Source organism: Lipophrys pholis, assembly GCF_963383615.2.
Source record: "Lipophrys pholis genome assembly, chromosome: 17".
NCBI classification, from domain to species: domain Eukaryota; kingdom Metazoa; phylum Chordata; class Actinopteri; order Blenniiformes; family Blenniidae; genus Lipophrys; species Lipophrys pholis.
The window spans coordinates 4043630-4069645 of record NC_137643.1 but is presented as its reverse complement, the minus strand read 5'-3'; the positions used below and the strand labels follow the sequence as shown (position 1 = coordinate 4069645).

Sequence of the window (26016 nt, the reverse complement as noted above, 5' to 3'; positions counted from 1 at the left end):
CTAATTACGCAAAAAATGTTCAAGATTTTTTTTTTTTTAACTATTTCAGTTTTGGGGAAAATTGTGAGTAATTCACCAAAGAAATCCAAACTTATTAACCTTTTACTAACATTTTTTTGGCCCTTTTCCCACTAAGAACCCTCATTGTAAAGAATCCTCCCGTCCAGTTTATTGTGCGTTGATACAGCCACTGAACCAGACAGATTTCTGTCAGACACAAGACGTTTCAAGTCGATATTGCTCAATTGATCTTCACAAATAAACATTTTACATGCATGTTTTGCTTGTTGCCAGATTTCGTAAGAAGGAAATGTGACTTAAACTTTCTCTCCTATTTAACTTTTCGGGTTCACGTCCTAATTTCTTTTGGAACTTTTGACTAAAAGAAGTTCTCATAATTGGTCAAAAATCTTTCTATTCAATGAATCTCAATGTGTTTGTAACTTTAATAGAACTATATGTGTTTAAATTATATTATATCTATTCTATTATTTATTAAGGCATTTCTTAAGGTATTTTTGTATTGCTCAAAACACCCTCTAATTCAAGTTACCATGAGTATTTATTACCTTTATGGAAACATTTCTTTAATGGCCGCTCTCTGAAATCTTAATTTTTTTAATTGAAATCCTAGGTAGATTTGTTTCCGTACAAATTTCTAATATCTGACAAGTATGTTTAGTATCTTGGATGTTTGCAGTATTGAAAGGAGAACTTTCAGAACATAATACTTACAATACACAAACTATATTCTTAAATATACAATTTGTAACTCATATTTTTTCCTAGAATAAAGTGCAACCACATTATTCCTTTAACGAAGGTTCACATTTTCCTGAAGATAAAACCCTCCGAGGTGCAAAATGTCCTACACATGTTGATCACAACCTGATTTAATCTGTGTTTTTTTGTGCAAAACGGTCATTCAGAGCTCAAAGTGGCACCGGTTAAAAGCAGAAGTTGAACTTTTGAAGAAAACTATTTATGAACAATAATCCATTCATGTCGTTGGAGGTTTTGCTTCAGAGAAGCTCGATAAATGTTTGGTGGTTGAAGAGCAAAGTGACGTCAGTGGAAAGATGTATTATTAGAGAGAGAGAGGTGGAGAATACCTGGGAAGAGGTGGAGAGAGAGAGAGAGAGAGAGAGAGAGAGGGGAGACGGGATGTTGGAGATTAAATTTGACAGAGCGAGTCAGGTGGGAATGAAGGAATTAAGGCAAAGCAAACAGGTAGAGGGGTTGGAGACGGAGGGGAGGAAGTCCGAGTGAGACGCTCATGATGTAGCTGAGGGAGAAGAGGAGCAGAGGAAATGAGAGGAATCGGAATAAATGGAGGCTGGACCCGAGCTGGAGGGGAGTGAAGGAGCAGCGATGCTAATAAGGAGTGTGCAGCCTGGAGAAGTGAGCTCAGGCTGTGTTAGTGAGGAGGAGGAGGAGGAGGAAGACGAGGAGGAGGAGGAGGAGGAAGACGAGGAGGACGAGGCCAGAAGCTCCCTTACAACCTGCAGTTCACATGCAGAGGCTTGTTGGGTCAAGTTGGGTTAAACTTTGATTTAAACACCCATATTCAGTAAAAATAAAACAAAAAGTGGATCCAAAACTTTTACGAGACTTTCTCCACATTAATGTCCCACGCTGTCTCATGAAGACGTTTTTGATCGTGGCTTGAAATGACATATGTAGTAAATATGCAGCAGAAGGTGAGAATCAAACCGGAATGATCGTTTGCAGATTCTTAAGGAGGTAAAATGTTGGTTGGTGCTACGAGAGCAGCAGCTCTGTCCTGGAGGGACGGCGGTGTTATTCTTTCCTACGTCAAACGCAGCCGTCACCAGAGAAGAGCGACGTCCTGCGTCGTCATTTTTACATAAATCGTCACAAACACGTTTATCCTCGTCCGTGGAATCCTCAAAGGTTTGATCGTGGAATAACTCTCTCCTTATTTGCCTTTAAGGAACCAATTTTTTAATTTTTTATTCTAAGTATAAAAGTACGAGTGTGAAATTTTTGATAATTTTATTTGGGGGTGTGTGTGGGGGGGTGGGGGGGTGGGGGGAGTCGGTGTTGGGGGGAGGGGGCGTGTTTGTTTTGCGTGTTGAACGTGACGGGAAGGACAGGTGGGAAAGGGAGGCAGCTTGTTTGTGCGCGACTGCGAGGCGGCCGAGACCATGTGCCTGACCTTTGACATCCACACGCCGAACGGTGCTGGACCCCCCCCCTCACACACACACACACACACACACACACCACCCCCAAAACACACACACAAACCCACGCGCCGTCTGTCACCGGCCCCTGACAGCCGTGACCGAGGCGGGGTGGGTGGGCAGAAATGAAGGAGGGGAGTTTAGGACCCCTACAGCCATGCCCCCCCCTCCCCGCCCCCCACCCCGCTCTCTTTCTCAGTTGTTCGCCCTTTTCTAATTCCCTGACAGTGACCCTGCGCCCCTCCGTCCCCCCTCCTTTAGCACACACTCACAGGCCATGTCAGCCTCACAAGACAGATACATCATCTGCCCAGTGCCCCCCCCCCCCCCCCCCCCAAACACCCCCACACACCTCTCCCTCTCTCTCTCTCTCTCTCTCTCTCTGTTATTAGCACTGATAGGTTGGAGGGGAAAGGACGGAAAGGGTGGGGTGGGGGTGGGGTCGGGGTCCTCTCTAGCCAAGCGACTGCTGTCGGCCCGCCTCGGGGTGAAATGGCGCTCTGGGGTGGTGGTCACTCTAACTTGAAGCAGATTTTTACTCTGAGCTGCTTTGTTATGGGAAAAGAAACCGTCAGAAGAGTTGGGAGATCTCATGGTGGGTGGGGGGGATTGGGTGGGGGTGGGGTGTGGGGTGGGGGAGGGGGGGGCGTGCAGATGCAGAGAAATGTTTGTTGTAAAATGGTGAAAATATTTGGATCTAAACCCTGATGTGCACTTTAACAATGCGACACCCCCTCTATCGTCATATGCTGAGAGTGTGAAGGAATAATAGTGTGTGTGTGTGTGTGTGTGTGTGTGTGTGTGTGTGTGTGTGTGTGTGTGTGTGTGTGTGTGTGTGTGTGTGTGTGTGTGTGTGTGTGTGTGTGTGTGTGTGTGTGTGTGTGTCTAAAATCATAACGAGTCGCTGGAACTCCAAGAATAAAAATCAAAGCCACTAATTGCTCCAGATCTTGATATTTTTAATTTACCTGGATACTTGAATTACATCTGACATGTTTTCTTCCATAATGATTTAATTATTTAAAAGTTAAAGCTTCACTGATTTCCTTTTAAAAAAAAAAAGTGATTTATTAAATTGTTTTGATTGCATCCGCACGCCGCCTGCTCCGCTCTTCTAATTCGTCTCTGTTCTTCCTCATGTCTGCAGTTATTAATGCTGATCCCAGAAAAATGGTGAATCAATAGAAGTGGAAATGTAAATCAGTTGGAGCTTCTCAAAATCTCCTAGATTATCTCATCATAGAAGGGAAATTAGCTTTAAAAAAATAAAATGCACCTTTCAAACATGAAATTCAGCTCAAAGTGGAGAAATGAAAATCCATCAAACCATCAGAGACCTGATAACAAATATACATAAACCACTTTAAAAATAAAATCTAGATAAATTCAAATGAAGACAAAGAGCATCGGCGCTTAATAGAAAAGCGAATTTAACAAAAAAGGCCTCGAGCTGCTTCTTTTTTTTAATGTTTCTTTACAGGATCGTTCACTAAAGAAGCATTTAAAGACCTTTAAGAGCAGAAATGTCGATAAGTTATAACACATCCGTCCATGTTTTATGCTTCTCTTCAAACTGAGTGCGAGCACACGCAGGGGAAACATGCAAACTCTCACTGGAGTAAAGAAGTCAGAGGAAAGAAGTCCGTTTTTTTTTAGTAATACTTCAATTTTCCAGTAAACATTTCACTCAGTTTCCCTGCAGCTGCGACTATAAGCTGCCCAGCGGTGGAAAAGTTCTGAAAATATAAATGCAAGTACTGTTACAGTGTTTAAATTATACTTAAATACAAGGGAAGGTACTGCTTAAACTACAAAGTACTCAACCAGGTTTTTATTTACTTTTTATCTGCTTTGAATGGCTTTGTCGATTCTATCTGTCAACATTTAAAGCTCATTTCTTAAACAAACAAATGAACAAATAAAGATTTTCTCTGGTAAAAGTTTGAATTTATGAGCTGCAAAATGCAAATTGTTTTAAAATTTATTTATTTTGTGGACAAACTCAATTTGAATGTAATGAAACAGTCTAAATTATGTAAATCATACCTAAGCACAACTACATAATTAAATGAAAAATGCTTACAAAAGTATTCAAAAGCACTATTTTACTACTTAAACTGCTCGTAATACCTGAACATTGTTAAGTTCTGAAATCTTTACAGCTGGAGGTTGAAGGGTCGAAAGTAGTTAATGTAAATAATAAAATATTTAACTTTTGGAGCATCTTCACGTCCCTTAACCTTTTAGAACAACCCACTCATTGTAATTCTTGTACAATAACACACAATAGTAATGACATTTAAACATTATTTTACAACTAACGTCTGACCACATATATTCACCCTTAGAAATGTGTTATAAATTCAATAATGGTCCCTGTGTTTATGTCCAAGGTTAAAAAGAAACCCGAGGACACGTCCTCAACAGGACTGGGTATCCTGTCATCTCATACAGAGTGTGAGAACTCCTGTTTGCTGCAGGTTCATCTGTCATGCTGTTAGAATTATACCTATATCTTAAAGTAATTGGACCATTCAGTGAGTAATAAATGCTTTACTATAGCAAAATGGGTGAAATACAACTAAATACAACACTGTTCCTCTGAGGGGTGTAAAAATATGAAGCGTGACAACATGAATCTTCATGGAGGACGTTTTTGTTTTTAATGATGTCAATTTAACACAATCGGTTTGGAAAAGAAAAACATATGAATAAGAAAGTTACCAACTTTATTTTCGTCTTTATCTCTCCTCCATTTCTTTTTTTGTTTTTTACCTGTGTGACTCCAACAACAGACTTTTCTACCTTTCAAAATGATTTTCATTACATCTGGAAACAAACAAAAACCTTTAAATGGGTTTTGTTAGTGTGATGTGCTGGGTCTACTGACACACACAAACGCACAGACACACACACACACACACACTCGCTCGCTCGCTCTCGCTCTCTGCTGCACGTCTGAGTGGGTGCTGCCACCATCTGGTCATTTTGCATAACTGCAGCCAGTCTGTTGTTCGAGGCCGTCCGAGCCGAGCCGGGCGAGACTCTACTGGAAAACAAAGGATTATTATTCAGGTCCGAGCACTGAAAGTGCATAGGACTCTATTGAAACCCTTATTATCTATTATTTATTATTATTATTATTATTATTATACTTTCGTCTCCTGTGCAAAGTGCTGCACTTTTGATGGCCTCAAACCTTCATGAAAATTTGCACACACCTCAGAAGTGGCGAACCATTTAGAATTCTAACAGCCATCGCGCAGGTGTCTGGCAAAATGGCTCCATAGCGCCCCCTACATTGTAACATCTAAAGCTGGCAACACGTTAAACACGTTTAGATCTATGCGGTACCCCCCGACCCGCACAAAAATTTCACTCGTTCGCCAAACCCAACAGGAAGTCCGCCATTTTGCGTTACGCTTGAAACGGGAAGCCTGGAATGTGGCCAGTATTTATAAAACAGGCCTTCCTGATGAGAACCGATCAAAATGTAACTATATATATCTTAAAGGGCGTGGCCACGGCGCTCCAATGAATATCTGATGTTTCGCCATGAAACAGGAAGTGATGTACTCTGCTCTACATGCAGCGATCTGCCTGAAGCTCCATCACAGTCATCCTCATGCCAATGTATAACCATAGCCATAGTGCCACCTATTGGTGAGAAGAAGTTTAAGGAATTATGTTTTTTTACAGACAGCAAACAATAATGAACAATCCGAGGCGGAGGTCAGTCATTTCGCTGACTCATCAGAATCCAGCAGGGAACTTCTCTGTTTGAATTAATGTAAAAACCCTCCTGACCGCCGGGCCAGCGCCACATCCATACGTAGAAAACATGAACATAACAGAGGCATTGTGGTGTTTCTACTGATATTCACTTTTGTTGATCATCCTTCTTTTGGTGTCGGTCTTGTTGAGGCAGAGCTGAGGCTCATTTCTTTATTTCCAACATGCTCAGATTTAAATATAAAAATCATCGGCGCGCATCGATCAACCACTTATTTCACCAATCAAACTAAATACGTTCCGCTGCCACACAAAATACGACAACGGAATCGGTTTGCACGTCGGAACAGGAGAAGGAATAAACTAAAACGTATTAAATCCCACCGCTTCTCTACTGTGATAAAGTCGAGGAGCTTCGGCTCCTGCAGTCTAATCACTTTGAACCGAGTGTCAAGATGTGCAGCTTTTTTAAGAGATTCTTTCTCTGTTGTAACTTTTTAGTGTCTTTTAGATTTTTTAAAAGATTTAAACTTTTCTAAACAAAACCTTCCCCATGTAAACCGATGGGGAAGGTTTTTACTTCTTTAGCCTGTAAGCTCTTTAAAACCTTCACTAATCTAAACAATGGAACTTCAGGTCTTTTAAAACCTTTTGAAATATTGATACTTTTTAAAATGATGTTTAACATTGAAGCTGAAGGGAAACTCCTCCCACTGTGTACATCTACAGGATCGCTGTGCTTTTAGATTCAGACTTTGTTTAACTTTTAAAAGGTTTGAATCTGCAGGTGACATTTTCAGTCCCTGAAGCTTCGATTCACTTTGTGCTTCTGTCAGTGGAATCGCTTGATTCCCAGCCGTGCTAACAAAAGCAAACATGAGGATTTTTAACAGATGGGACATTTTATTGATGAGATTTTCTTCCCACATTGACCGAAAGCTTTAAATAGATGTGTGATTTTAGTGCAAAATTAACATTTGACCAGGTTACTGAGCAATGAAAGGATGGAAATGTGAGTCTGTTCTTTCTTTGTATATATTTCAACCCGTCTCTTCATGTCGGTCTTTGCCTATTTTTCTTGTAGCATCCTGTCCTCTCTCCTCCTGTCCTCTCTCCTTCTGCCCTGTCTCATACTGTCCTCTCTCCTCCTGTCCTCCCTCCTCCTGTCCTCTCTCATCCTGTCCTCTCTCATCCTGTCCTCTCTCCTCCTGTCCTCCCTCCTCCTGTCCCCCTCCTCCTGTCCTCTCTCCTCCTGTCCTCTCTCCTTCTGCCCTGTCTCATCCTGCCCTCTCTCCTCCTGTCCTCCGTCCTCCTGTCCTCTCTCCTCCTGTCCTCCTCATCCTGCCCTCCTCCTCCTGTCCTCCCTCCTCCTGTCCTCTCTCCTCCTGCCCTCTCTCCTCCTGCCCTCTCTCCTCCTGTCCTCCCTCCTCCTGTCCTCTCTCCTCCTGTCCTCTCTCCTGCTGTCCTCTCTCCTTCTGCCCTGTCTCATCCTGTCCTCTCTCCTCCTGTCCTCCCTCCTCCTGCCCTCTCTCCTCCTGCCCTCTCTCATCCTGCCCTCTCTCATCCTGCCCTCCTCCTCCTGTCCTCCCTCCTCCTGTCCTCTCTCATCCTGCCCTCTCTCCTCCTGCCCTCTCTCCTCCTGTCCTCCCTCCTCCTGTCCTCTCTCCTCCTGTCCTCTCTCCTGCTGTCCTCTCTCCTTCTGCCCTGTCTCATCCTGTCCTCTCTCCTCCTGTCCTCCGTCCTCCTGTCCTCTCTCCTCCTGTCCTCTCTCCTCCTGTCCTCCTCATCCTGCCCTCCTCCTCCTGTCCTCCCTCCTCCTGTCCTCTCTCCTCCTGCCCTCTCTCCTCCTGCCCTCTCTCCTCCTGTCCTCCCTCCTCCTGTCCTCTCTCCTGCTGTCCTCTCTCCTTCTGCCCTGTCTCATCCTGTCCTCTCTCCTCCTGTCCTCCCTCCTCCTGCCCTCTCTCCTCCTGTCCTCTCTCCTCCTGTCCTCCTCCTCCTGCCCTCTCTCCTCCTGTCCGCCTCCTCCTGTCCTCTCTCCTCCTGTCCTCCCTCCTCCTGTCCTCCCTCCTCCTGTCCTCCCTCCTCCTGTCCTCCTCCTCCTGCCCTCCTCCTGTCCTCCTCCTCCTGTCCTCCCTCCTCCTGTCCTCTCTCCTCCTGTCCTCCTCCTCCTGCCCTCTCTCCTCCTGTCCTCCTCCTCCTGTCCTCTTCCTTCTGCCCTGTCTCATCCTGTCCTCTCTCCTCCTGTCCTCCGTCCTCCTGTCCTCTCTCCTCCTGTCCTCTCTCCTCCTGTCCTCCTCATCCTGCCCTCCTCCTCCTGTCCTCCCTCCTCCTGTCCTCTCTCCTCCTGCCCTCTCTCCTCCTGCCCTCCTCCTGTCCTCCTCCTCCTGTCCTCCTCCTCCTGTCCTCCTCATCCTGCCCTCCTCCTCCTGTCCTCTCTCCTCCTGTCCTCCTCCTCCTGTCCTCCTCCTCCTCTCTGTCTCTTTGCCCTGCTCCACCCCACCCCCTCCTCCCTCGCCCTCCACCTTCGCTCGCCACACCTTGAACTTGGCGGTGACCTCGATGATGAGATTACAACATGTACAAACACATAACGCCGAGGTTTTTATATATATATAGAGAGAGAGAGAGAATTTCCACTGAGCTCTTCTTTTGTCTTTCAAGTGTTTGTTCTTTCACGCCGTACAGAAGATGTGTGTGTGGGTGTGTGTGTGTGTGTGTGTGAAGCAGCAGGACGGAGGCTCTATCGACGGCAAACAGGATGACCAGCAGCAGGGTGGAGAATGTTGGATGTGTTCTTATGAGATGTACTTTGATTATTTTCAGCGTTCTGCTTCCTGTCACGAGCCGAAGATAGACGGCGTGCACCAAAATCACACGGCTCAGATTTTAAAGCCCCTTCCGTCGGCGTCGTTATCGAGACTCGTCTCCGGTCGTAGACGAGCTGTTTATTTGAAAAGCTGGAGGTGAGGCAGCGCAGGATAGGAGGAAGGCGTGGAGCGGGGACGCCAGCGAGCGTTTCATCCAAAATGGAGGCAGCGCTCGCGCTGAGTAATATCTGGTGCTCCGGTAAGCAGTTCCTGTGGCGTCATTCTCCTCAGACCAATTACCGCTGCAGTCCCAGGAGCCACGGCGAGCCACGGCGAGCCTCGGCGAGCGGCTTTAATCCCACCTCCACCTCCCGGGTCAATAAAGTTTACATTTAAAGAACTTAACAACAGCGAGCTTTTCTCTCTTCTGCTGCTGAAGCACAAAGTTTCTGCAGAAGGGAAACTTTTTATTTTTTATTTTTTTGCGGCTCATACTTAATAAGATCATCAGCAGGAGTCGTTCTTTAGTCTTAACTCAGTGTGCAGGACATTTCCACCTCCTCCTCCAGCCTTGAGAACGTCGGTTACACATTCACCAGTCTGCACCTTCACAGATGTGTGTGTGTGTGTGTGTGTGTGTGTGTGTGTGTTTCCTGCAGATATCAGGATGTCTAAAGAGGAGAAGCCTGGGGCTGACTATCCAGGGGACAGTTCAGGTACAAAAACATGACCACACACACACACACACACACACACACACACACACACACACACACACACACACACACACACACACACACACACACACAGCCTACTAAACTGTGTTTCCTTCTGTGTTCCAGACTCAGACAGAAACAGCCCAGATGATCAGGTTGGTTTTGAACCTTTCATCACATCTTCTGCCAAATAAATTTAGCAAACGTTGTTTTGTTTTCCAACAGAATCTGTGACACACTTCGGATCCACTGGCTGCCTCTTGCTTTGTGAAATACTCTGATTACTCTAACGGGAATAAGGAGATTATTATAACATTATGAGATGTTTTTAAAAAAGTGAACATTTTGCTCACACACACACACACACACACACACACACACACACACACACACACACACACACACACACTATTGATTCAACTCTTCATCCTGACCCACAATGAGTGAAAATGCCAGTAACTGTTATGTTTTATTTGTTTTGTCTTCATTAGTTGTTCTGCACTTTCAACCTTTTTCTCACGACTTCATAAAACGAACTGCGGCTTGAGTTATTTATCTTTTCCAGCCTGTTGATGATTTTGTGTGTAACTGATTGAGATATCGGTTCAATACAAGCCTTCTCCGAGGCGGGAGAGGAACGCGCACCGTAAACCCGTTGGCAGGTTACAGGCTGGTGTTTCATTCCAATCTGTGGTCCGATGATATCGATCTGCTGGAGGTGTTTAATTTATTGAACCTGTTTGTTTCGCTGCAGGTCCAGACAATGAAAAGCTTCTCTCCCTCACCAGCTGGCAGCAAGGTGAGCATGGGCACACACACACACACACACACACACACACACACACACGCACACACACACTGAATGTGTGTGGTGTTGTGCTCAGTCCTCAAAAGAGTCACACCTCATTTACACGCAAAAGGTTGAGACCATTTTTAAAATTTGCAATTGTTATTTGTACTTTTAACACACACACACGACATGTCTTGTTCTTGTTCTGGTACGTTACACATGAACGCGCACACACACACACACACACACACACACACACACACACAGGTTCGTGTGAACATGTGTGTGTGTGGGAATGTATTTGTGTCATTTCACGTGTGGACCGGCAACATTCTTTATGCAAATCACACGAAGTCCACGCCCACTTTCCCACGAGAACAAAGCTGAGAGAAAGAGAGAGAGAGAGCTAGAGAGAGAGAGCTAGAGAGAGAGAGAGAGAGAGAGAGAGAGAGAGAGAGAGAGAGAGAGAAGGAGAAAAAGCAGGAGATTGTGAAAGGGATGACAGTGAATGATCCAGAAGGAGGTGCAGCGGCGAGCGGCTGTGACGGATGGGAAATGACAGGGCGGCGAGCAGGTAAGGACAGGCTGGGGTCAAAGGTCGGCGGCTGCAGAATTTTTCTGACACCATGAAAACGAGGAGGATTGACTCGTCCTGCTCCACCGATGACCGGCTTCAATCTGAGAATCGGACGTGAGCCGAGCGGACTGGAGAGAGTCTCTTGAAAAGACGTTATTTCATGATAATCCCATTCGGGTTCCCTGCTTTTCCTGACTCCGCCCTCAGAGCGAAGATGTTCCTGGTGGGAGCTTGAGCACCATTCTTGGTGGAGTTTAGATGATCTCACTGTGTTTGAGGGACGGATCTCACTGTGATCAGCTCCAGCGAACAAGAAGATGTGTTTGGAGTTAGATTCTTTTACTTTTTAAAAAATTTTTTGTCAGCAGTGCCGAGAGTTTGAATCCCACTGCAGACGAGTCGCCACTGTGTTTCTCTGAGCAACAGGCGCAGCTGAACGAAGGAGGGAATGTGTTGACGTTTTACATTCTGTGGAGATGAAGTCTCACTTCTCATCTCATGTGAGAAATTATAAATCTGGTAGTGGAAAACTACAGAACGATGAGATTATTGGTAAATGTGCGTGTTGAGAGTGAGTTACTGTGTGAGTGTCAGCGTTTGTTGTTGTTTTTTTTAATGCATCCCATCTTTGTTTTCTGGTGCAGGTAAAGAGTGAAGAGAGCTCCGAGTTGACACACAGCACTGTTCCTCCTCCTGCGCCTCCTTCTCAACAACAGCAACAGGCTCAACATCACCACACGCAGCTGATGCTGGCCGGGAGTCCGCTAGCAGGGGTGAGAAAACACACACAATCACACCTATTGAAGTATATCACCTTTTTTTTTTTAAACCAAAGATCAAGCTGAAGGTTTTTAGCTTCCATATCAATGTAATCCAAAGAGTGAAGTAACTTAGTAACTTCCACCGGGCCCGGGTTCATGTCGTCACATTCAGTTTAGTGACGTCAGGAGAACGTTGAGCGTCTGTTCTGCTCCGACTGCACCGCCGCAGGAAAACACCACCTGTTACACAAACTTTCTAGCGTGAGGCTTTTTTTTTTTTTTCTTTTTTCCCCCCGACAGTGAAAATACCAACGCTAAATGTTCTTTACGTTAAGTGGGTGGCTCTTCTGGCTTGTCTTGCTCTGGCATGCTTTTACTGCAGCGCAGTCCCGCCTCCGCCTCGGTCCTCGGCTGACACTTTTCTCTTCTCTCTCCTGACTTTTCCTCCCATTTTTTTTTTTGTCCTTTTCATCTTTTATGTGACTCCTCACACTTCTTACTCTTATTACTCCTCTATTTGTCTGTCATCCCCTCTTGTGCATGTCATCGTCTTCGTCTCATTTCTCTTCACTGTCCTCGTCTTCCTCCTTCTCCTCTTCTTCTCCTGCGTGGCGCCGCCTCCCAGCTCGCCGCTCTCCTCCCGGCCCAGCAGCAGCTCCTCCTCCAACAGGCTCAGGCTCAGCTTCTGGCGGCGGCCGTTCAGCAGTCGAACGCCGCCCATGCCGCTCACGCCGCTCACGCCGCCGCGCAGCAACAGGCCAACCAGCAGCATCAGCAGCAGCAACAAAGCCAAGCTCAATCCCAGCAGCAACAGCAGCACCAACAGCAGCAGCCAACCAAACAGGAGCAAACAGTCCAAGCCCCGCCTCCCCCGCCGCAGCTCGCCCTATCACAGCCTATCCAGCTCACTGCCCAGGTAACATCAGTAGATCCACTCACCTGGTTTTAACCTCACATTAACTACTTTTCTCTACGTGGGGGTTCTTACATTTGTTGCTTTTACAATCTCGAGAAAAAAAGACCATTATGAACATCTTTATATACTGAGAGGTTAACTCTTAACTCTTTTAAGTATGAAACTGACAAAACTTTTTCACAATTTTAACTGATTAAACCTTTTAAAATGTTTTTTTATTATTAATTTAGGTATTTTTTATATAATTTATGATTTATTTTGAATGATTTATTTATTCTATTTATTTATAACTTTAATGTATTTATTATTTAAAAATTTTACAACCTTTAACTATTTTCTGATTCCCGAATTGGCGATTGGTTGAACTGTTTATACTCCATGAACTACCATGAGGAATTTCAACGGGGCCACATTTGTAAGGAACATGCATTTGTGGGATAAGCAGCAGAACTGCGTGTAAGCGATGGAGAAGAACTCTGACACCTGCTAGAACTTGTCGACTGTTTGAAGTGTGCGTGAGCCGGCTTTGTCTCCTCGCTCCGTCCCTCCGTCCCTCCGTCCCTCCACTGAGCGGTGATTCTGTCTGCAGGACATCCAGCAGCTGCTGCAGCTCCAGCAGCTGGTTCTGATGCCGGGTCACCCTCTGCAGTCTCCTGCCCAGTTCCTGCTCTCTCAGCCTGCACAGGCGCAGCAGCAGCAGCCCGGTGAGGAACCTCTGGGGAATATTGTTTCAACTCCAGGGAGAGGGCCTGGTGGTTTTATTGAATCGGTTGGTGAATCGTCACAAAAAAACACGGATACAAATTTGTCTAAGAGTATGAATTAAACTGATAAATGAATTAAAAACAAATATTATAGAATGAAACATGCATGACTATCTGTCCTACAGCTCTATTTATTAGTGATTACTGCATTATTCTGTGTAATCTCTTTGCCCGGCGTTGTATTTTTTGTTGGGTAATTGATTTGATAATCTATCTGAACAGATGAATATTTGTTTTGTTGATTGTTTGTTTCCCTGTGCAGGTTTGCTCTCGACACAAAATCTGATCCAGCTACCTCAGCAAAGTCCAGGCGGACTCCTGACGAGCCCGCCTCGCCTCGGACTCCAAGCACAGGTAGGAGAATCAGGCTCCTTCGGTGTGAGACGGAGCGAAAAGTGAGGGGAGCAGAGCTTGTACTGGAAGTAAAGAAACTCCTCTGAACCTCAGGCTGCTTATCAGACTGACATTCACCATTATCAGCCTCTAGATGCTGCAAAGCTTCAGCTGAATGCAAAACATTAGATTGTGCATCACTTCTCGCTCAGAGTTACTTCATATTTCAATCTTTACAGCAACAAGCTGTTATGTGCCAGAGGGAAGCTGCTCAGTCTCATTTCCATGGCATGTGCTTTTAGGCAGAGATTTCAGTTTTGGTCCAATCAGGTGGTGTTGCATGCTGATGTCACAACCTTCACCTTTCACCGTCTATAAGATAATCCATGAATGCGTCCTCACACTTCCTCTATAGATTTTTTGATTAGGCCGTGATGAAGTCGTGTCAGACACGACGACACGGTTGTTGTTGTTGTTGTTGTTGTATGTTCGGCCCTCAGACGTGAATGTAAATGAGCCGTGTGGCAGCAGATATCATGCATGACGCCCGCTCGATTAGCCGAAACCCCCGAAGCTCACGAGGTCCCTGCTCCCACAGGCTCCTGTTGAAGACGTGACAAGCAGCATCCCTCATTATTAAACACAGCTTGCTTTATTTTGTACATGCTGCGTATCAAATCTCCATCGTTTGTCAGGCCAAACAGGGTCAGATTTCTCACACACGTGTAACAGCCAAATTGACAATTGACTTATTATTTATTGACAAAAAAGAAACGTATGAAATGTCTTTGCTCTGCACATCCGTCTCCCCACAACATCGTCTTTGCTTTAAAGAAGCACGAACATCCACACTATGAAACAAAGTCAATAAGATACAACAGTTGAGATAAATAATTTTTCCAAAGTCAAGAACAGATCAAGTTAAGTGATTATGATCTTAACATTGACCATCCATATCCAGTTCAGTGTGCCAAGCCAGAGCCGATCCCAATAATAAGAGACTTTAACCTTTACATGTGAGGATACTTTGCTGAATTCAAAAAAAAATTTTTGTTGCAGAGGGATAAGAGCAGTGATGTTGGCGGCGGCAGCGGATCCTCGGCCGTTGGCCCTGGAAGCAGCGGTGTTGGTGTCGTAACATCTGGAGGAGCGACCTCTGCGTCCAGCAGCGCCTTGGCCTCCTCCATAACCTCCGGCCTGACTCCCGGAGGTCACGGGGGACACATGGGCGAGGAGCCCAGCGACCTGGAGGAGCTGGAGCAGTTTGCTCGAACCTTCAAGCAGCGACGCATCAAGCTGGGATTCACTCAGGTGGGGGACGGGAGACACGGGCGCCGCTTGCAGATTGACGCGTTGACGCGCCGCAGCTGACGATCTCTCTCCATCAGGGTGACGTCGGCGTGGCGATGGGCAAACTTTATGGCAACGACTTCAGCCAGACGACCATCTCCCGCTTCGAAGCTCTCAACCTGAGCTTCAAGAACATGTGCAAGCTGAAGCCGCTGCTGGAGAAGTGGCTGAGCGACGCAGGTAAAGCTGACGGAGGCTTTGTAGCGAGAGAATAGAGAGAAAACTAACTCCACCCTTCAAAGCTTTAATTTTTTTGGGATCAAATAAATATCATCCTGCATCCACATTAGAAATAATGCATGTCACATCTACTTATTCAAGAATATGTAAAAATATTAACTAGTCACAAACTAATTTTAAAGTATTATAAAGATTTTAAAAGTAGTATGATATTAGCCGAGTTGTATCTAAATCCATCACAAACTACTCCGAATGTAGTTTAAAGCTTATTTTGAAAACGCGTGGAAACGAGTCTGTGATCATGAATCAATGGTTACCAGCAAGCTGACCCTCTGCTGTCGTCTCTGCTTCTTTCTTCTTCTCTCTTCTCGTACAGAAACGATGGCGGTGGACAGCATGCTGCCCAGCCCCTCCTCCATCTCCTCCCCGCTAATGGGCATCGAGGGTCTGCCTGGCCGACGCAGGAAGAAACGCACCAGCATCGAGACCAACGTGCGACTCATTCTCGAGCGCAACTTCAGCACGGTATGAAGCTTCTGTTATTCCCAGTTGGTCCACAACTCTACCAGAATGATCCATTTAACCTTTAACCTTTTATTACAAATCTGATCTGATCTGATTTTCCACATTTTCCCAATCCCAGTAATGAAAATCTATTTATAGTCTCTACCACTGTTCAGGTTTGTCATGTGGTTCATGCTGTCGTTTTTGAAGGATAAAAACAGCCCAATGTCATCAGCATACGAGTGTTACAGCAAGTGTGAACGTCTGTTAAGTCATATGCAGAGTTTTTCTTTTTCTTTTGCAGGAACCACAATATATTGTTGCGCAGTAGAACTTTCTCATGTCAGGAAATTCAGTTTTATTCTTTGTAACTGATTTAATCAAACTTTTTTTTTAATCGTCTTCAAGAGTCTTAAAATGTTTTTGACTTGAAATTTTCAGTTTGATAGTAAATTCTGGAAATGTTCAGTGTGCGTTCTGAATGATGATACAGATGGACCTTTATTCTGTACGGTTAAGGATGCTAATTTAATCACATCCGTTTGGTCATGAATTCAGATTGTCATGGTGTGAAATCTTCATAATATTAAAGTGTTTTTGGAGCTCGTACCATGGCCAGAGTCTTCTCTGATCTACTGCCACCACATCCTGGGGTGATAATATTAGAGATAACCCTCCTTTTATCCAGCAGCTACCATCTTATTTCTGACAAAAGCAGCCTGCGGTGCCGTGGTCTGTGTGTTTACCCATCGCTCTCCCCCCTCAGAACCAGAAGCCTACCTCGGAGGAGATCCTGCTGCTGGCGGAGCAGCTCAACATGGAGAAGGAGGTGATTCGTGTCTGGTTCTGTAATCGCCGGCAGAAAGAGAAACGCATCAACCCCTCCAGCAGCACCACGCCTCCCCTGCCCAGCCAGACCTCGCCTGTCGTGACGCACAAAGCCCCCTGCTACAGCCCGCACATGGTACGGTCCGCCACGCTCACATTGTACCGCAAAGCTTCGTCGTGGACGTGAGATTTGTTTCTCAGTAGGATCTCTTCTCTTCCTCTCTGTCCAGTTATCCAGTCAGGGTCTGTCCCAGGTCACCACCAGCCTCAGCACAACAGGTGAGACGCGTTTCCTCTCCCAACCTGTACACACAACGTTTCCCATGGCGCTTTTCATCCTGTTAGCGGAATAAATCTATATTTCTTCTGTCGAATTCAGTTGATTTGCAGAAAAATGCAGAGAAAAAAAAAATCAGCTCAGACATAGGGCCGGCAGCTTTCTGCTCCAGAGTTATGTTAGTGGGTTTCTGACCCAGGATGCAACAGGAAGTCTTAGAAAACACAAGTGAAGAAACCAAACAGAAACTCATGAGGCAACATGTTGACAAGCTGCATGTTTTCAGCGTCTTCCTGCTCCAGCACACCTGAATTCACTCGATCAGGGACACATCAATACGAGGGATCACCCGATTGGAAAAATAGGACCGATTCCAATTCAAATATTCATATTGCTGGTGTGGCCAATGTCGATATTTACTATTATTGATAAATACAACCAATAAAATAACTATATCCTATAATCAGCTTTTGTATAAACTAAAAGATAGATCTCGGCAGTGAATTTGAAGAATGTTTCTCTGTTTATTTTACTGTCAAACATTTTTCTGTCCAATTTCCAACTGTGAAATATGTAAATTGATCTATTTGCTGACTATGTTCACGACTATGTTGCCTTCTCTCATATGAGCTGTGGTAAACCTAAAGAAAGCATGCTGACGCGTGCGCACCACCACTGATTGTCCATATCGGTTCATGTTTGTTTATCGGGGAGACACCAATTTCTTTTTTAAATGTCTCAAATTGGCCAATTCTGGTATGACGGGGCAAATATATCCTGCATTCCCAATGAAAGCCATGCAGGTCTGCTGCCCTCCAGCACCGGGAGAAACCGGACCACCTCTGTTGTAGACTGATAGTTGTAGGATCTGCAGATGCTGATCTTTCAGAGAAAGTTAATGACATAAATGTATAGAGTTAAGAGGAGCAAAGCTCAGTGCCTTCAATAAGGTTTCACGTCTTTCTGAACATATACCAGGTAACTACGACAAAGGTTCAGGCCAGAAAGTGATTCGGAATGACCTGGAGGCCTGGACGATGAGCCGGATCAAATAATAAAGCCTTCAGTCTGATTTTAAAAGTAGAGACTGTATTAGTCTCCCGGTGCTGATCGCTGAAGGCTCGGCCCCCGTTTTGCCTCTCAGAAACTCAACAGAATTGGGGGAACGGCAGGTCGAGAAAACTGATGTTTTGTTGAGAACGACATGGAAACTCTGGTCCCATCTTGAGTTGTTTACCTGCGAGTCGAGACTCGCCCTCATGATTTATGGACCCTGGCTTCAGTGTGCGCGACGCCGGGCTTCGCAGACATGACAGATGAGCTGACAGGTAACAAACACAGCTGGATATTTATTGGCCCGTTGAGCCGAAGCTAATACTTTCCAGTCACAAACTTCTCTGCAGCCTGAAGCTGACTGGAAGGTGAAGAAGACACTCGTAGAGCTCGAGACCCCGACCGGAGTGTCACCAGAGTGTTTATTTAGTAATAATGTTGTAACTGACAGCGCAGCTTCACCGCCAACCTGCTTCTGCTCCTCTCAGGCGCCAGCCCGTCACCGTCAGCGTCCTGCCCCATGACTCCGGTCAGCTCGGCGGCCATCTCCTCCTCTGTCACCCCGCCTCCTCACAGCACAGCCAGCCCGGCTCCTCCCGGCCTCAACGCCGGGTGAGTGAAGACCCTCCTTACACCTGCTATGTTTATATTAAACCGCTGCCGAAACTCAAAGCGGCAGGAAGAGCAGATTTTAGCCAACAAACCTCTTTTTTCTTTCCCCATTTGAGATGCGACAGTAGAGTGAAAGTGATCTGAACAAGTGAACACGTCCTGTGTGGAAATGAAAAGTTTCAGTTTCAGTTTCAGCTCGCGGCGGCCAGTGTTGTTGCCTTGATGATATAAAATCGGGTGTTCAGTTACTGAGGTTCCACTGGACTCGGTATTTTCATCGTACGCGGAAGCAGTGGAAGAGCTGCAGAGCTGCTGTATCTCTGTCCTCACCACAACACCAGTTCAATAAACTCCTGTTGATTCGAGGAGGAACTCCTCATCAATCCCGCACCGACTCAGTCCTGCTGGCGGCGGCACCAGGAAGTCACCTGAACTCTAGACTTTATGTAGCGTCAAACTGCAGCTTGAAATAATCATTTTCCATCTGCATGTCAGTGACTGATCTCAACTGCTTCCTCTCATTGTCGCTTATTCATCAAATCTGCTTTTGGAGATGCTCTAATGTACAGATTATCGAGCGTCTTCCTCCAGTCAGCTGACTCGTGACTCTGTCACTAAACCCGTTAGAAAGACAGGCCTGACAGAAGAAGACGCTTACAAATAAAGCAGGACTTTCCTACATATCTACGCTACTATTGTACAGATTTGTATGACTTTTCTCAAACGTAATAATAAATTCTAAATACATTTTTTATTCTTCAATCCCTTTTATTAAGTTACTTGTGCTTTCAAAAGTGTTCCGCTTGAGAACTAAATTAGGCGTGCGCGCTGAATACAAACGTGTTATTCAGGGTTTTCCTTTGTGCATCGAAAAAGAGAAACATACCAGAAGTTGACGAAAATGTTTCTCCCCATGTGTGAATGTTCCTGTTTGTGTGTGTGAACGTGTGACTTTGCGGACCATCCACTTTTCAGGAACACAATGATGGGAGTAAGCACAGGGATGAACCAGGCCCTCATTGGGAGCAATCCCCTGGCTACCATGCAAGGTGTGTGTGCATGAGTAGTGCGTGCGTACGTGTGTGTGTGTGTGTGTGCGTACGTGTGTGTGTGCGTGTGTGTGTGTGTGTGCGAGTGTGCGTGTGCATGCAGACCGTCCCCTTTGGCCGTGCGAGTCCTCCCGGGTCTTCATCTCTAAAGCCCACTTCCCATTTCACCCGTCATCCATTCTGTCTAAAATGAATTTTCTTTGCAAAGCTTCAGTTTGCCAAAAGCGAGCTGGTGTGCCCCCCCCTTCCCCCACCCCCACCCCTCCTCTTTAAACTTTTTGAATCGCTCAGTATGATGAAAGATTCAATTTGATTCTCGTACAATAGCCTGCCATTATCACAGAGTGACAACGGCCCCTCATGGCAGAGCTTAGGAGGCCGAGTCAGCTTACAGCGAAGAGTTGAACAGGCTCAATCCCCTCCCTCTCAATATCAAGGCCTGTTGGCTAAATAGGCAGGCTTCACTCAAAATTCCCCCTTTTTCTTTTTTTGAAAGAGATGATCTGCTGCCAAATCAATTAAGCATCACAAATAAGCTCAGCTTTGAATCCTTCATGTGCTCCTTCCCCCTATAGCATCAATTCAGACCTCACCCTCCTGTTCCTCTCTTCTGTTTGGCGTCATTCAGAGGCGGCGTCCTTCAGGCCATGTGTTGATGAGAAGGATACAGTCTGTTATGGAAACTGCAGCTCTGGCACTGTCGGCTCTGATGGAGTTATAGGCTGAAGGAGGGAAGAAAAGAGATGAAGTGTTGACGTGAAAGGATTTCAGGTGTTGGGATCCCTCTGGGGCCACACATGCTATGAATGTTTACACCTGTAATGGATAAAAGGGTTTACTATTACGCTGGAATCCAAAAGTTGGCAGGTGTCACTCTGCTGCGGCAGAGTTTGCACTGATTGACGGGTTATTCTTCTGCATGAGCTGCAGAAAAACTTTCTCCGTGGCGGAATGTGTTTCGGTGCATTGTAATATCGTGCTGCCGCAGCACTGAGGAACATCCCGCCGGCTCAAATATCCTCCTTTACAGGCAATTCATAGTTTTTCTAGTGTGCCACCGATCGCTGGCTCTTCCTCTGATACAGACTTCAGCCGACACAGGAAGAGGCAGGAATCTTTCAATCCCTTCACTTCACATGGTTTCCACTTCGTATGTGACAGATCCACTTTTAGTAAACCTTAAAAAACATTTTTCACTGTGTCAATATCCAGATTGTGAATAATTACCACTGTAACACACTTGTATATTTTGGCACACTGAATAACTATTGTATGTATTTCTGTTTGACATTGAATCATCCAGTCATTCATTTATTCATTTATTCATACCCGTGCATGTGCAGTAAATGACCTTTTTTACCCATATGATGATGATGATGATGATGATGATGATGATGATGATGATGATGATGATGATGATGATGATGATGATGATGATGATGATGACTTCTAAACATCAGTGTCTTGATTGTCATCACACATAAAGGATGACACATATGTAGACGATTCTCTTCAGAAGACAAAGATTCAAACAGTATATATATATATATATATATATATATATATATATATATAACTGAGGGGGCCTCCGGGTTCTTCCATTCGCTAAAACTAATTATGACCATCATGATGGTTTTCACCCTCAAATGAAATTAATTTCCACCCGTCAACAAATGTTGTGATGCTTTAATGGCCAACAAACAATCAACAAATCCACAATTTTAACCAAAGCAAGAGAAAAGGAGACGCGTCACACGATGAAACACAACTTAAACTTGGTTTTTAATCATTTGCATGTTTGAGTCAAGACTTTATTTTAACGCTTTAAATCGCAAAATGTTTTAAGAGTTTCATGGATGGATGCTTGAATTTGATTTTCACAGACATTTATGTGAAGTCTTCCGTCATCAAATCAGATCAAATCGCACCAATAAACTGTTAATTTGGTGTTGATTTGGGTAAATTGATCTTTTACACACTCAGAGCTTCACAACGCTTCCTTCAGTGGTTCTTCACTCATCTTCATCCTGTTTCAGATGTTTTCTCTATTTGATGCGTCTGTTCACTGACGTCTTCCTTTTCTCCTCACCTGCTGTTTCTCTCCATCCCTCCGTTTCCCCCTGGTTTCCCCTCCTCGGCCGGTGCAGCCCTGGCAGCCAGCGGCGGTCAGCTGTCCCTCTCAGGCCTGGAGGGGGGAGCGGGTCACTTGCTCCTGGGGGGGCCCGGCGGTCCCGGTGTCCCGGCCTCTCTCCGCCCTTCCATCTTCCTCAACCACCCCTCCCTCCTGCCCATGGTGACGGGCTCCATGGCCACGACCTCCTCTCCGGTCATGGGGCTGGTCAGCAGCAGCAGCGGGGGGGTCGGCGGCCCGAGGCCTCCCTTCTCCCAGTCTCCGCCCCCCGCCGGAACCAGCAACCTCATGAGCCCGACCTCGTGCCCGGAGGATTCTCCTTGTTCGAGCCCCGCCTCTTTCTGTTCCTTCAGCGAAGCCTCGCCGCCGCCTCTGGGGGGGGCTATGGCCGAGTGACCCCCGACTGACCACCAAAGTATCCCATCAGAGGAAGACGAGGAGGAGGAAGAGGAGGAAGAAGCGTTCAAGGAGCTTTAAGAATCTAAATTTACAACCTCGCCTTTCAACCAAAGCCATCTCTCTGTCTGATCCATCTGAGTTTCTCTGCGTCTCCCCTCTGAAGTCTCCCGAAGCCAAAAATATACACACATGAGGAGGGGAGGAGGCAAAGAGAGGGAGGATGGAGAGGATGGAGAGAAATGCAGAACGGAGGAGGGGAATCTGAAACCAAATAATGATCTACATCTGGAGAGGGGCCACGGAGTAGTGTATCCTCTTTTTTCTCGCTCGTTGTGGGGAAATGGACGCCGCCATGCTTTTTAACGGCTGGAGAGAGAAAAAAACTGAAAGAGGGCAGGGATGAGAACTGAGAACTGTGTGTGAGACATGGGAGGCAAAACAAACAAAAAAAAAAGACTTGTTCAACAAGCACCGGAGGCTCGTGTGGTCGTAAGGAACAACATCAAAAAAAAAAAAGCAAGAAAGTTTGCTGAAAGAGAAACACACACTGACAAAGATGTAAACCAAAATCTCCAAATACCAAAAACTGAAAACCAAATAACAAAAAAAACAACAACAAAAAAAAAAAAAACAACAAACGGAGAGAAAAGCTTTAGTTCAAAAAGACTTTGTGATCCCTCCAGGATCAGCGTCATCCTACTTCATGCCAAACATTTTCCATTTCACTCAGGAGTTCATTTACGTTTCTTAATTTTCAGTTGAAAACTTTACAAAAACATCTATTTTTCTATTACTTTGTAGTCGCGGCTCGTTCTGGGAGCTTCGACTGTTTGACTGCAGATCCCAGGATGTCTACCTACCTCCGTCCTCGCAGCTTTACACCCCTCCACCGACGTCATCTGGCACTGGATGGTGTTTGTTTTAATGAGCCTGGAGCAGCAGACGGGTGGGGTTTACTACCACAATCACGCTGGTGGCCGGCATTACGAGGGAAAACACACGTCGTGTCGTGCAAATCTAAACTTTCCTGTGGATGCCGAAGCTCGCTGGTGTTCAATAAATGTAGCAAAACCCACCGTTCTGGTTAGAAAACAGGTCTTGGCCAATTAAATTGAATATATCAGTGAAAAGTCAATATTTAGGGTAATTTTACATTTTAATCTCCTGTTAAAAAATCTTATTTTTTACCATCCTCACCAGCGTCATCTTTACCTTTAACCTTCACACAGACCAAAGATGAATCGTATTTAAACTGCCTACAAAGTGCATATACACACAAACACACACCGCAGGCAGATGTGGACAAACAAAGAAGTCTTGGGATTTTCTTTTTTCTTTTTTCTTTTCCAGCATTATTTGCCTTCTTTGATTTATTATTGCCCCCCCCCCCACTGCCCCCCACCCACCCCATTCGCAGCTCATACCATCACCATGTCATCTTTCAGACTGCTCATCTACAGCAGACAGTCACTCTTGGATACCAAAGCATCGCCTCTGGCAGCGTTGTCTCTGGATTCGCCCGGGAGACGAGTGTCCAGACAAAACCTCAGCCGTGTCAAAGGGAAAACACACACACACACACACACACACACTTATACATACACACTACAAGCATAAGAAAGACCAAAACCAAAAAAAAAGAACAAAAGAAAGAGGTGAAGCACCGGCGTTCCCCTTACTGCCCCCAAACCCCTGCCCTCCACACCCCCCCCCCCCCCCCCCTCCCCATATGCCCCTCTCCTTTGTCTCCAAAGATCAGATCAAAGGGCCAAAAGAAAGGAGGAGGAGGAGGAGGAGGAGAAGCGGTCAGGAGCGGAGGAGCCAAAGGTATGGAAAGCTGCAGGGGGAAAACGAGAAGAGGAGGAAGAGGAGCAGGAGGAGGTGCGCTCGGAGCAGCGGACCAAAAAAACCAAAAAGTAACCCAAAACCCAAAGCTACTACTACTGCTACTAGTTATGTATGAGTGACTGAAGTGTAACTAAACCAAATACAAACCCAGAGGGGGGAGGACGGGGGAGAACCGGGGGAGAGCGCGGCCCTGTCTGTCCGTCCGTCTTTAGCTGTGATTGCTGTTCTTGTATCGACAGACAGAAATCGCCCCCCCCTCCCTCCCTCCGCCGGCACTCTTTGTTCTCACTTTCCTTTTCCTGGATGGATAAAATATGGAATAACCTCAACAAACTGACTTTGAGAATATATATATTTTTGTTTTTGCTTTCCATAGTGTGTCTGTTCCTGATGTATGGATTGTCCCATTGCTTTCTACTTATTATGGGATGGGCGGGGGGGGGGTCTTCGATGTGTTGCCTATTTTCATACCTCCTTGTCTCTTGGGTTGTTGCTCCGGGTTTTTCTATTTATTTATTTTTATTTTATGGTTGGAAATAACTGTGAAAATGTAGCTTCCTGGATGATACCACTTTTTTTTGTTTGTTTGTTTTTTATTTATCCAGAATCTTGTGAAAAAAGCCAAAACTTAAAACCAAAAGCAAAACTTTTAGACCTACAACCAAATAGAACAACCAAACCAATGCACAAAGTCGTGTGTTTGTGTGCGTGCACGCGTTTATGTGTGTGCGTGTGAGCGTGTGTGTGTGTAAATCTGTTGCATACCAACCGAAGTAATATCACTCAGTACTTATTTCAGACGGTTAAAAGCAAAACTCTGCTCATTTTCCTCCTGAATCAGTTTCCTGAAGTTCTACATTCACACTGATTTCCTTCCTATTTATTCACTGCTGCATGTCAAATGTAAAAATGGCTCAGAAGCTGAGAAAGAAGACCTGTAACGATGCCCAAGATGAGTCAGTGTCTCTTTTTAACTTTACTAAAATGTACTTAAAGTAAAAACAAATGGCCTGTAACTTTTGATAGAGTCAAATATTTACGTTTAGGGATGACGACTCGTCAGAAACACAATAAACACACTCGTCATGCACGAAACGCGCCGATAAAAACACAAAGGAAAAGTTCTCTGGCATCGGTTTTGTTCTTCTAAAAGCATCTGTTTCGATATGAAATCAATACGCGATTGAAATAAATCTAAAATCAAAGTTTTTGTACTCGATGCAAAGTAAAAATTTTAAAAAGTGAAAAGTCATCCGAGAGATAAACACTAAAGTGATTGAATCATTTTTCACATAATTTGATTGAAACACATTTTTAGAACTGATTTCATTGTGAGCGTTAAAACTATGACTTAAAATTGTGACAATAAAACCCGAAATGTGACTGTGGCGCCAATTACAAATATTACTTTCAAAAAGAAGTACATGTAACCAACAAAACGTCTCTTAAAAGCTGCATGAAATGTAGCAGTGAAACGTTTATATTTAATGTGTTCAGTGCACGTGAGAAAGACACTCAGGGTTTCTAAATGAAGCTTAAATGTGATGATTAATAAAAACACATTTTAAACGGTAACGTACGATAAATCACATGACAACAAATTACAGTTATACAAGAGTTTACCAGGTGGAACGGTTGGCAGTGAACAGTTTCACAATAAAAGCCTCAAACTAAATTTCAGTACTCGATAACATTATCTTTCATTGTGAAAATGCATTCAGCCAGATTAGATTAGATTACAACTGAACATGTTCAGAGTTAATCCAGTGAGTTAAGAGTTAATCTGCTGAGTTAATCTGGTGAATTTCTTCTGTGAGTTTGCTCCTTTTTTAATCTCGTTTTGCGATTTTATAAGACATTGATTTATTTATTTATTTTTTTTGGGGGGGGGGGGGGGTCTAATCTGCTGCAATCACTCAGCAGACGAGGTAAACGTCATCCTGCGAGGAAATTTAAAACTTTACCCAAATGTAGAATCAGAGCAAAGACAACAAGAACGGAGAGAAAAATGGAAACAAACAAAGGTGAAGCAGGTTTATTCATAAAGTGCCATTCGAGGACGAGGTTATATAATGTGCTTTACAGATTTTAAAAAACAAAGTCAGAAGTAGGACAAATGTTCCAAAAACAGATTAAAATCACAACGTTAAAGCAAAAAAAAACAAAAAGCAACAAGGAATTG

The 26016-nt window shown here is 44.9% G+C and overlaps 1 protein-coding gene across 1 annotated transcript; it reads left to right on the top strand.

The window, feature by feature from the left end:
• Window positions 1-9413: 9413 nt before the first annotated feature.
• Window positions 9414-21983, top strand: pou2f2a (POU class 2 homeobox 2a; the record flags this gene model as incomplete). The annotated part of the gene is made up of 14 exons (XM_080485110.1): window positions 9414-9462; window positions 9589-9617; window positions 11474-11602; window positions 12216-12506; window positions 13096-13210; window positions 13533-13624; window positions 14663-14914; window positions 14992-15133; window positions 15510-15658; window positions 16404-16601; window positions 16696-16744; window positions 18284-18407; window positions 19383-19456; window positions 21604-21983. 14 exons carry the CDS (start codon window positions 9414-9416, stop codon window positions 21981-21983), a joined length of 2073 nt encoding a protein of 690 aa, XP_080341236.1.
• Between the last annotated feature and the right edge of the window lie 4033 nt (window positions 21984-26016).